At 39.9% G+C, this 12,705-nt stretch overlaps 1 protein-coding gene across 1 annotated transcript in view; it reads right to left on the bottom strand.

The window, feature by feature from the left end:
• The window catches only part of samtor (S-adenosylmethionine sensor upstream of mTORC1), an 86,593-nt gene that overhangs the window by 7,601 nt on the left and 66,287 nt on the right, over window positions 1-12,705 (bottom strand). Inside the window, exon 4 of the mRNA XM_072267613.1 lies at window positions 7,843-7,957. Coding sequence (XP_072123714.1) covers window positions 7,843-7,957 — 115 coding nt within the window. The remainder of the gene's footprint in view (window positions 1-7,842; window positions 7,958-12,705) is intronic.

Genomic DNA, 12,705 nt, shown 5'->3' with positions numbered 1-12,705 from the left:
GAGTATTGTGCTCAGTTATGGTTGCCTCACTACAGGAAGGACGTGGAAGCCATAGAAAGGGTGCAGAGGAGATTGCCTGGATTGGGGAGCATGCCTTATACAAATTGAGTGAACTTGGCCTTTTCTCCTTGCAGCGACGGTCAGAGGCTTTTTCCCAGGGCTGAAATGGCTGCCACAAGAGGACACAGGTTTAAGGTGCTGGGGAGTAGGTACAGAGGAGATGATAGTGGTAAGTTTTTTTAACGCAGAGAGTGGTGTGTGTGTGGAATGGGCTGCCGGCAACGGTGGTGGAGGCGGATACGATGGGGTCTTTTAAGAGACTTTTGGATAGGTACATGGAGCTTAGAAAAATAGAGGGCTATGAGTAAGTCGAGTAATTTCTAAGGTAGGGACATGTTCAGCACAACTTTGTGGGCCGAAGGGCCTGTATTGTGCTGTAGGTTTTCTATGTTTCTATGTAACCAATCTTACAGAGATTTTCAAAGAAATCACCAGAAAAGTGGATGAAGGCAAGGTAATGAAAGTTGTCTACATGGAATTTAGTAAGGCATTTGACAAGGTCCTGCATGGGAGGCAGGCCAACAAGGTTCAGTTGCTCGGCATTCAGGATGAGGTAGTAAATTGGATTAGACGTTGGCTTTGTGGGAGAAGGATGCCTTTCTGTCTGGAGGTCTGTAACTAGTGGTGTGCCACAGGGATTGGTGCTGGGTCCTTTGTTGTTTGTGATCTATATCAAAGATCTGGATGATAATGTGGTTAACTGGATCATTACGGATGACACCAAGACTGGGGTGTAGTGGACACTGAGGAAGGCTAACATGGCTTGCAGAGGGATCTGCATCAGCTGTAAAAATGGGCTGAAAAATGGCAGATGGAATAAAATGAACCTCTGCAGCTTCTTTCGGTCCTGTGCAGTAGCCCCTCCATACCAGACAGTGATGCAGCCTGTCAGAATGCTCTCCACGGTACATCTATGGAAGCTTTTGAGTGCATTTGTTGACATACCAAATCTCTTCAAACTCCTAATGAAGTATAGTCACTGCCTTGCCTTCTTTATAACTTCATCGAAATGTTGGGACCAGGTTAGATCCTCAGAGATCCTGACACCAAAGAACTTGCAAATGCTCACTCTCTCCACTTCTGATCCCTCTATGAGGATTGATATGTGATCCTTCGTCTTATCCTTCTTGAAGTCCACAATCAGCTCTTTTGAATACTGATGTTGAGTGTACGGTTGTTGCTGTGACACCTCTCCACTATATCTCGCTCCTGTACACCCTCTTGTCTCCATCTGACAGCCTACCAAATCAAATTTATAGGTGGTATTTTAGTTATGTCTAGCCACACAGTCATGGGTATAGAGAGAGTAGAGCAGTGGGCTAAGCACACACCCGAGGTGCACCAGTGTTGATTGTCAGCAAGGGGATGTTATCACCAATCCGCACAGTTTGTAGTCTTCCGGTTAGGAAGTCGAGGATCCAACTGCAGACGGAGCTACAGAGACCCAGGTTCTGTAACTTATCACTGAGGTCTGTGGGAATGATGGTGTTAAATGCTGAGCTATAGTCGATGAACAGCAACTGACGTAAGTGTTTGTATTGATCAGGTAGGTGGTCCAAGGCTGAGATTGTGTCTGCCGTTGACCTATCGTGGCAATAAGCAAATTGCAGTGGGTCCAAGTACTTGCTGAGGTAGGAGTTCAGTCTAGTCATGACCAACATCTCAAAACATTTCATCACTAGGTGTGAGTGCTACTGGGTGACAGTCACTAAGGCAGCTCACATTATTCTTCTTGGGCACTGGTTTAATTGTTGCCTTTTTGAAGCAAATGGGAACTTCCACCCATAGCAGTGAGAGGCTGAAAATGTCCTTGAATACTCCTGCCAGTTGGTTGGCACAAGTTTTCAGAGTCTTACCAGGTACTCCGTCAGGGCCTTCCACCTTGCGAGGGTTCACCCTCTTTAAAAACATACTAACACTGGCCTCTGAGACAGAGACCACAGGGTCACCAGGTGCAGCAGGGACCTTCACAGCTGCAGTTATATTTTCCCTTTCAAAGCAGGTATAGAAGGCATTGAATTCATCTGTTAGTGAAGCATCGCTGTCATTCAAGCTATTGGGTTTTGCTTTGTAGGAAATAATGTCTTTCAAACCCTGTCAGAGTTGTCAAACATCTGATGTCACCTCCAACCTCGTTTGAAATTGTCTCTTCACCCTTGAGATAGTCCTCCTCAAGTCATACCTGGTTTTCTCGTACAAATCTGGGTCACCAGCACTGAATGCCACAGATCTAGCTTTCAGCAGATGACGTACCTCCTGGTTCATCCACGGCTTTTGATTTGGGAATGTACAGCAAGTCTTTGTAGGCACACACTCATCCACACAGGTTTTACTGAAGTTGGTAACAAATGCAGCATACTCATCCAGATACAAAGGTGAATCCCCGAATACGGTGCAGACCATTGATTCAAAGCAGTCCTGTCAGAGCTCCTGTACTTCCCTTGTCCATACCTTCTTGGTCCTCACTACTGGTGCTACAGTCTTCAGTCTCTGCCTATACTCAGGGAGTAGAAGTACAGCCAGGTGATCAGACTTCCCAAAGTGAGGGCATGGAACAGCACGGTAAGCATTCTTGATGGTGGTATAGCAATGGTCCAGTGCGCTGTTTCCTTTGGTATTGCAAGTGATCTCTTGATGGTAATTGTTTAGTGATTTTTTTCAGATTGGCCTGGTTAAAATCCCCCAAAATGATGGTGAAGGGTGTTAGGGTGCGCTGTTTCGTGCATGTTGATCCCATTGCTCAGACCATCTAAAGCCAACTTGACATAGGCCTAAGGTGGAATGTATACTGCCACCAAAATGATCATAAAAATCTCCTGTGGTAGGTAAAATGGATGGCACTTAACTACAAGATATTCCAGATCTGGTGAGCAGAACTCGGACAGCACTGATATATTTGTGCACGACGAGGAGTTGATCATGAGGCATACTCCTCCACCTCTGCTTTTGAGAAACTCAAAAGATCTATTCAGAATATCATAACTTTTATTGGGTCCAATACTCAGAACTCCAAAAAGGTTTTTGTTTGGCTGCAACAACTAACATTTCAGCCCTTTGGACACTCAAGATAATATTTTATTAGCCTTCTGATTGTTTCATGCAACCACTAAATTTATTTATATACATGACTAGCTAAAACACAGCTTCCAAACTTTTCATAATTTAATAAAATGGTCTAAAATTAAACATTTGTATCAAGTCCATGTTTTGAAATTCTTCTGTTTTTAACTTTAATACAAGTGCTTATATTAAAGTTACTTTCAGAATGAATCATGGTAATTTTTTGAAGCAAAGTGAATTATTCCCTAGATGCCACAAGTCGTTTTAAACTCTGATTCAATTTAACCAGGATTGTATATTTGAAAATATGTTTCAATAAGATCTCTGGCTTACGTTGTTAAGATTTTTGTTCAAGTTGATCGTGTATATTTTGCCTGACATACATAGAAGTTAGTCATTTGTGTACAGCAAATATTATAATTTTCTAAGTGATAAAATAAATTCAATTTAATTAAAATCAATTCAAGCATTTGTTAATACTTAGCCTAATTTGTTCCAAGTTACAGAAACTTTTGGTTGATGGTGAAATCACCACCCTCTCAATTCCCTGAAATTCATTTGTTAACATGAATGGAACTGTAAAGAGAAGAGATGGCAGTGTGAAATCCTCTTGGCTTGGTTCTCAGTATTAAATTGATTAAAACTTGCTTCTGTGCTTTACGTGTTACCCAAGTCTCTCTAACAAACAAATCATAATTTAAGATTTCCAACAGAAATCAATGTTAATCTAATTCCCAGAAAAATTTCCAGCACTCACCTTCCCCTTTTTAATGATCAGTGCTGGCTCTCAGTTATGCAACACTTCAATTTTAAAATAATAATCTTAGTTTTCAAACCCAGTTTCTACCAGTTTCTGCAATCACCTCCTTTCAGCAACCAATTTGAGTCTCATTATTACCCTTAAATTTAATTATTCCGCTAAAATAAAAGCGAAAAATGTTATAAACCCACTTAACTAGCAGCAGTAATAGATAAAATGTTAACATTTCAGGTCAATAATGTTCATCAGACCATTCTAAAGGATCAAAAATCTTTTACCATTGAATTCTTTTCACCCGGGATGGACAATGTTAGTGGGTGTTAGAGCACTACCCTGATTGAACTGCACTAAAATCTAAGTGTACTCCAAAATAGAGGGCAAGATTTTTAACAATTATATGGTTCATTGCAAAACTAAGAACATTCAAATTTGCTCAAAATATGTATTCAATAAAACTTCATGATACAATAACTTCCAAATTACATCCCCCAGGGCTCAAACTGGATGTTGATGTTGCCAGTTGGATTAAAGGCAAATAGTTTTTCATCACTCTAGTTCTGAAATTATTGAGCAGCCTTCTGAAATGAGGCACAGGGTTATTGTTAATAGCCATCTCTCTCAGAACTTATCATTAAACCTCATAAACTACAAAGCACGTTAATTTATTTGTGGTAATTTTACTTTAGGTGTTTTGCGTGTGAGTTAAATGTACCGTGTTGTGCAGCTTGGTCTGAAGGAACATTGCTTTGCTTGGCGGTATACATATGTACGGTTGAATGACAATGAACTGAACTTGAACTAATGCTTCACTCTGGACGAAAGGCATATCTTTATGTTCCTTCATTTTTCTTCAGTCAGACAGGATCCTTAATCATGTTGATGTCCTGCATATTTGTGCTCAGCTTTTTTTCCTTTCTCCCACGATCACAAGACCCACTTCATCTTCATTTGGTATTACTTCAGCTTCTAAATTCTAAAGGTAATCCACTGGCAATTCTTGTACATCCACAACATCTAAGACTGCTATTCAAACCCAGGGGACTACTAGTGCAAGTAGAAATGTAGCAGCTGCCCCTTTGCCTCTTCCCTTCCCGCCATCCAGTACTCCTAACACACCTCTGATTAACTAGTACTTCTTTCAATTCAATCAACTCCATTCACTGCATAGGCTGCATCTCTTCTATGGAGATAGAACACAAATTAGGTCTCTTTTAGAACTTTGCCACACCTACATGTATATAGTTGAATGACAATAAACTTGAACTTGGAAAGTTACAATGCAGAAACATCTGCATTCAGTGCATGAGGAGGAGGAGCTTAGGAGGAGTAATGGTGCCTAACGGAGACTCCTTTGCTTGCATCTTCGGAAACAAAATAGAGATATTGAAGATTTTCATCTTCAATATCTCTATTTTTCCCTTTCAGGGTTCTTTTGAAGACCGTGACCTGGAGTTACACGCTGACTACGGTCCTTTGCGGGAATGGGACCCGCTCTCAGGGTTTCACAGGGGCTTGGCCTAAGAGCTTAGCTCGCCTTTGGAGGACCAAGATCTCACGGCTCTAGAGACGGGCGGATCGAAGGTTGATGTCACTGCAGGAGATTGCTGTGTCGTCGGGGAGTCGGAAGATCTACGGACGTGTGCCCAGAGACCTGAGATCTTTGGGCACTGAGCTCGGAAAGAGCGATGCAACAGACTTTTAACATCGTAAGCCACCAAGTTGTTTGTTCTGTCTCCCCCTTGCTGTGAAAATGGAGACATCTCTTTCTTCCTTTTTAGGGGGAGAGAGCCTGTGGTATGTCGAATTATCGGACTAACAAATAGTCCTTGGGTGACTGCAAGTTTGTGTCTTTGATGTTGCTTTGCTCATGCTTGAGTGCTCGGTGGCAGGTGCCAATGCTTTTTTTTGCCGATGGGGGGATTGTTGCTTGTTGCCGTTTATGCCGGGGTAGAAGGGGAGCTGTGGGGACTTTGGGGTTCGAACGTTTAACTGTCATTCATTCTTGGCCGGCACTCCTCTGTTTTTGTGGATGGTTGTGAAGCAAAAGCATTTCAGGTTGTATACATTTTTCTGACGTTAAATGTACCTATGAAACCTTTGATCCCGAGATTCTGATATCTATTACTTTAGTTCTTGGCCCCCTCTCAACCTGGCTCTTCTATCCACCATCTACCACATTCTTCTAATGAAGCTCATTGTAAGTTAAAGGAATAACACCCCAAATTTTATCCGGGCACGTTAGCATCTCTGGACTCAAGTTCACTTATTTGAGATAATAACTTGGCTGTTCTCATTTACATTTCCTCCAGGCCCATCATGTCTCCCACTTGTGCACCCCCCCCCAACACCCCAACCATTGTTTAAGAAAATTATCTCCATGCAAAAATTGACATCATTCCAGAATCAACTTAATTATTGATGAAATTCTGGCTTCTTACACTTATTTATGATCTTTCAAAATGCTTTAAAATAAAACTATTCTTGAGCACAAGGATACAAATAGACATTTTAAAAACTTCTAAATATGAAAAAAACAAATTTACACAAAATCAGAAAATGGTTCTCTTAAAACCATGCTCAGCTATGCAAAATTAAGTGAACCCCATGAGTAAGCAAAGTACAACATAACTGTTTTTTTGTTTAATGCATATACTTTCAACTGTAAACAATTTAGCACTCAAAGGTAACAAATCACTCCATTCTAAAATCACCCATCACTGTGCAGGTTCATGGAAGATTTTATATTAAACAACTTATAACTGAGTTTAAGAAAAAATATGCACAAACTCATTTAATAAAACAGGAATATTTTAAAGCATTTTTTGCACTTGGATTGCTTATTGCACCTAAAGCAGAAACTCTGCTGCACTAATTCTTTGAGACAGAAAATTTACACTTGAATACATTAAATTCAACTTCCACTTCCTTGTTCACACTTGTTTACATTCCTCTGGATTATTCTCTGCTCACAGAAATCCGCACCCCAATTTAATATTATACAAACATCAAGGATTTATAAATATGCACACCAATGTTACTCCCTGGATGCTCACCAAGTTTTCAATGCAAACATACAGTTGTCCACATAGTTAGTTAAGCAATAACCCAGGCATGCTTGGGAACTTAGTGGTGCTGAATTAGAAAAATTCCCCAGACTATCAGATGTTATTCCCGCTACCATAACTTCCTTTTCAAGAAGGTTATTGCGGTTTTTGTTTGAAGATGTTATATAATATAGCAATAAATATTCCAGTGAATGTGCGAAATACCATCTGGTGTGTCATTTGCTGAACCTTCAAGATTTCTGATTATATGGATAATGGATAAATAGAGTTTTACTCCATTATTACACTTCATCTTCCAGGCATCTAGTTTGATATCCAACCATCCAACCCATGGAGGTATTTTTTTTAGAATGTGGGAATATGAAGTAGTGTTAAAATCTTTGTTTGAAAACCAGCTGAAATATATACCTCTTCGCCTCACTTGCCTATCACCTCCCCCTGGTGCCCTTCCATCTTCTCCTTCACCCATGGTCCTCTTTCCTCTCCTGTCAGATTCCTCTTCTCCAGCCCTTTACTGTTCCCACTTATCAGCTCCCAGTTTCTTATTTCATTCCTCCCTTGCCCCACCAACCTGGTTTCATCTATCACCTTCTACCTTGCACTCTTTCCTCTCCCCCTACCTTTTTATTCTGGCATTTCCCCCCTTCCTTTCCAGTCCTGATGAAGGGTTGTTGACTGTTTATTCATTTTCACGGATGCTGCTGGACCTGCTAGGTTCCTCCTGCATTTTGTGTGCTCTGAATTATATCCGCTCTCACATCCCTCTGAAATAAACCTATAACCTTCAATAACAATTCCTACCTTGTGAGCTCTTTCTAGTGAAGTTCTATTCTTCAGAATGGGTGTTTGCTTCATTAAAAGTTAATTTATAGGAACACTACATAAGGTATAACTTACCTCCACAGCAGGCACAATATCAATGCCAACTGCTAGAAATTCATCAAACTTCAAAAATGGATTAAAACAGCTTCCAACATCCAGCAATCTGATCTTTCCTGAAAAGCATACTAAACTGGAAAATAAAATAGAGAATATCAATGATTAGGATTTTGTACTTTCATAAAATATGTTTTTCACAAAAGAAGTTACTCTTCCAGCACGTTCCTTTTTATTCAGAGTCAGTAACTTCATTTAAAGGAATGGGGTCAAGCAACTAACACCAGTCATCCATGATGCAAGGCCAATAGACTGGACGTAAAGTGCCACCTGCTTGGTGCCAATTAACTTAACCAGCATGTCTTTGAGATGTGGAAGAAAATCAGAAACCTGAAGAAACCCATGTGGTCATAGGGAAACTGCAAATTCCAGATGACAGGATTGAATGTCAGATGACAGGATGGGGTGATGTAGCTAAGGCCACTGCTCTGCCGGGCACTGTGCCTCACAGTGATTGACCACAAAACTAAAATTAACTTCACATTAGGAGGGAGCAGAATAAGAGAAATCAACAAATTAAATATAGATTTAGAGAAAGCACGGGAGAGTACCTGAGGTGTGTTTGTTGAGGTGCAAGGATAAACAAAGAAAATAACATCATAGTGATCATAGAGACTTGGTTTAAAAGATGGGAGGATTGTCACCAAATATTCTCAATTATACATGGTCAGGAAAGAAGGAAAAAAATAAAAATGCAGTGTGGCTTGTTGGGTAGTACTGGTTCAGCAAAATTGTGTTCTGGAAAAGCAATGTCCTCAACAGAGATTGAATCAATTTGACTAAAGTAAAGAACAGGAGACCATTACCAGTGAATAGTGGGGGAAAAGGCAGACAAACACCACAGAAAAGTAGCGGAGAAAAAAAAAATTGCAGTAGTGAAAATGGGAATTAGCCAAATCAGGATTAAAATTAAGGCTTGGATAATATTAAAAGACAAACAAGGAAAGGGCATTCTGAAGTGTGTTAAGAACTGGTTGTGAGGAAGAACCCTTTTCTGCCTGTTACTGGGGAATGACCTAGGCCAAGCAAGTTAAGTGTCTATGGAGGAAACACTCAAGAAACAGAACGCTAGTGACCAGGAGCATCCTGTAGATTACTGAACAGGCTCCTTAGTTTTACACCAAACAAACCTGGCATATACAGCATAGTTAGCCCTGTTCATTTGATTGTGGCTCTAGAAAAGGTAAAAAGGTAAAATTAGCTGATTATTTGTGTTTTTTTTAATTGCTCTGTTAATTAAAAGCTAGTTTCAACCAAAGTTCTATCAGTGGAGAAACGTACAACCACCACTGAAAGGAGAATGTAATTATTTCAAAGTCTGCAATAGCACTTCCCACTACAGGTGTCCCCCGCTTTACGAACGTTCGCTTTACGCCACTTCACTTTTACGGAACACCTACATTACTTTATACTTTATTGCCGCCAAACAATTGATACTAGAACATACAATCATCATAGCGATATTTGATTCTGCGCTTTCCGCTCCCTGGATTACAAATTGATAGTAAATATTAAAAATTTAAATTATAAATCATAGATAGAAAATAAAAAAATGGAAAGTAAGGTAGTACAAAAAAACCGAGATGCAGGTCTGGATATTTGGAGGGTATGGCCCAGATCTGGGTCAGGATCCGTTCAGCAGTCTTATCACAGTTGGAAAGAACCTACTTGTTTTCGCTAACCGAAAGAGGATTTTCGCTTTTACGATAAAAGACGCCCACTTTTTACCCCGAGAAAGACTACCATAACCGTGAAGCCTTGCGTGGGCAGGTGCGTGCGCATGAGTGTATGTGCCGATTTTTTTCTACAAATCAGTTTTGGATAAATCTTCCTGATTCTGTGAAGTGAAACTACACTGTACATACACTATTTCTACTTTATATAGGCCGTGTATTTATCATAGCATTCCTGCTTTTACTATATGCTAGTGTTATTTTAGGTTTTGTGTGCTATTTGGTATGATTTGGTAGGTTTGTTTTGGGTCTGGGAACACTCAAAAATTTTTCCCATATAAATTAATGGTAATTGCTTCTTCGCTTTACGCCATTTTGGCTTACGAACAGTTTCATAGGAACGCTCTACCTTCGGATAGCGGGGGAGACCTGTATTCAGAATATCAGTACTGCTCTCTAATCTTTCCTTTCATCTCCATATTACCATATCTCTCATTCAGTTGATGAATTTAGTGTTTAACTCATGCCTAAAGCCATTCTGCAACACTACTGTAACTACTCTACCTAGATAGGTTACTAAAGCTTTGCATAATCTAAATCACATCAAAGACACTGCAAACTACACTCTTCTTTATGAACTAGCAAAACCAAAGGCTCATTTTTATTGTCAAAGTGTGCATGTACAATGTAACTGATATTCGTCTTCTCCAGATAGCTATGAAATACAGAAAAACTAAGATGCTGTTGAAAGAAAAGATATCAACTCCCGCCCCTGACACAAAAAAGAAAATGAAACAAAACTTGCAAACCCCAAAACACCCACTCCTTCTCTCGCACAAAAAACTAACAGATCACCCACATGGAAAACGGCAACTGGAACATCAAAACCCCTAAACCCTTCCCCCGCAGAAAAAACAGCGATAATAACATCAAACCTCTAACCTCCTCCCTTGCAGCAGCAATAGCATCAAAAACCCCCAACCCCCCCCACAAAAATAGATCACCCACACAGAGAAACACTAACAAGAATATCAGACCCCAAATCCCCAACTCCTCCCTCTCATAAAAAGTAACGTATCACCCACCCACTAATTGGCAACAAGAAAGGAAACATGAAAACTGAGGGAGACCTATACAAAGTACAGTCCACTAATCACACAAATCTCAGAATATCAAAAACATTTTCTCTCAACATTCAAGAAGAGTGGTTGCATGAAGTCAGTCCTTCCATGAAGAGCGATTGCCACACCGGGCCCGAACACTGCCAACACAGCTACCAACTGCTGTCTCCCTGTGGGCTCCATTGAGAGCGACCACTGACCTCCTCCACATTCACCTCAATGATTCAATCTTCCTTGATGCTTCCAAATGGAGTCACTCATGACCCCACGACCTGTCTCTGGTCTTTTCCATGAGCCAGCTTGTGTTCTTGGTCCTCTTTGGGACCCCATCTCTGGTGTTCTCCACGAGGCAGCTCATGCTCTCAGTCTTCCCTGGACACAGCAGAGCGCTAGACCAATCAATCAAATTCGGAATTGCACACCACAGGTTCCAACAGTTTGCATAACACAATCAAGATAAAAAGAACAAACAGATGTAAGAAAAAGTAAAATAATTGAAGAGACTGGCTATCTGAAAGATGTCGCCTGCAGAGTCATTGTTCACTGGCGCCATCTTGAGTGGAAATGAAACTAAATGAAAATAATTACCCTAGTGCTCTGGTACTAATTACACCACAATTAGTTACAATTTATATTTCTTTCCCCTATTCTATTCCTATTGGCACACTATTCAAAATTTTAATCTTTTGAGAGTAAGTCTCCAAGTCAGGCTACAATAATACATTGATGAAATGCAGCAGGCACTTTTAAAAAAAATCATGTCTGCTTAAAACTATAAGGAATAAAATTCTTTGATAAATCTATCATTTCATTAAAAAATGCATTGAATGGAAGAGAAGTTGCACAACATTGAAAGTACAATAAAGCTAACATTATTTTTTATCTAACCTCCACTAAAAATGCAAAGATGATTATTCTACAAAACAGGTCTTCCAAATAATGGGTTTTCAGGTACCCATCAACAGTGTTCTTAATAGGAATCAATCTATAGGAAATGTACTTGTGTGAGTGAGACAGTTGATGTATTTTCCTTCTTTCTTTCCCCAAAGTGGAATAGTTCAGCTCTAATACACATTTAAACCAATACTGTATCAGGAAACTCTTATAATCAGAGCATAATCACAATAAATCATGACAATCCATTATGAAATTATTCTTTTTATTTGGCAAAGCTAATAGACAAACACTGTTTTAATAATATCACAATTCTACAACACTCTTGATTTATGTACATCTGATACTACTACAGTTCTGTGAGCTGAGATAAATGATGAATTTTATGCAAAACCTGAAGAGTTTACCACAGGAAAGACAAGTTAATTCTGATGATGCATTGGGGGTTGATTGGGTGTTTGCACACTTCCTGAGCTTGGCCTCCACTTCTTCCTAAAGAGCTCAAAAGCTTCTCAGATGCTTCTCCATTCTGAGCAGCCTTAAACAAGGGATTTTCATCAGGATATAGACTTTTATTTCAGAAGCACAAGATATTTTTGAAGTGTTTTCTATCTTGCAGATTATCTACTCTCATGGAGCTCAGATTAAGTGTTTCAACGGTTTGGTGTCAAGCATGAGATTATGTGGTCAATATTAGAGAGTGATCAGTGCCTGGATGCTGGAAGAAGATATTGACATAGGCTTGCAATCATTGTCAACAGATTGTGCGCAAGCAATACAGGCAAGAAGATGAGAATCATGCTGCTTAGTAAACATGAACTTTTGGGGGTTAAGTCCTGGTCTTTGAATATTTAACTGCAGTTGCACTGGTGCAGAGGAGGCTGTGGTGATAGATGGCTTTAACTTTTAACTGGTTGGGGTAGTGCTAAGGTTCCAGTAGAAGGACAAAGATAAAGGGTATTCATCTCAAAAAACAAATCCTAATTGAAGAAATCGTCAACATGCTCCTTCTAGTGAGTACTGATTAACTCATTACCCTCAAACACGAGAAAATCTGCAGATGCTGGAAATTCAAGAAACATACACAAAATGTTGGTGGAATGCAGCAGGCCAGGCAGCATCTATCAGAAGAAGTA

The sequence above is a fragment of the Mobula birostris genome, chromosome 9 (assembly GCF_030028105.1).
Source record: "Mobula birostris isolate sMobBir1 chromosome 9, sMobBir1.hap1, whole genome shotgun sequence".
Lineage (NCBI taxonomy): Eukaryota > Metazoa > Chordata > Chondrichthyes > Myliobatiformes > Myliobatidae > Mobula > Mobula birostris.
The sequence above is the reverse complement of the archived record's forward strand: the minus strand, read 5'-3'. Positions and strand labels throughout refer to the sequence as shown.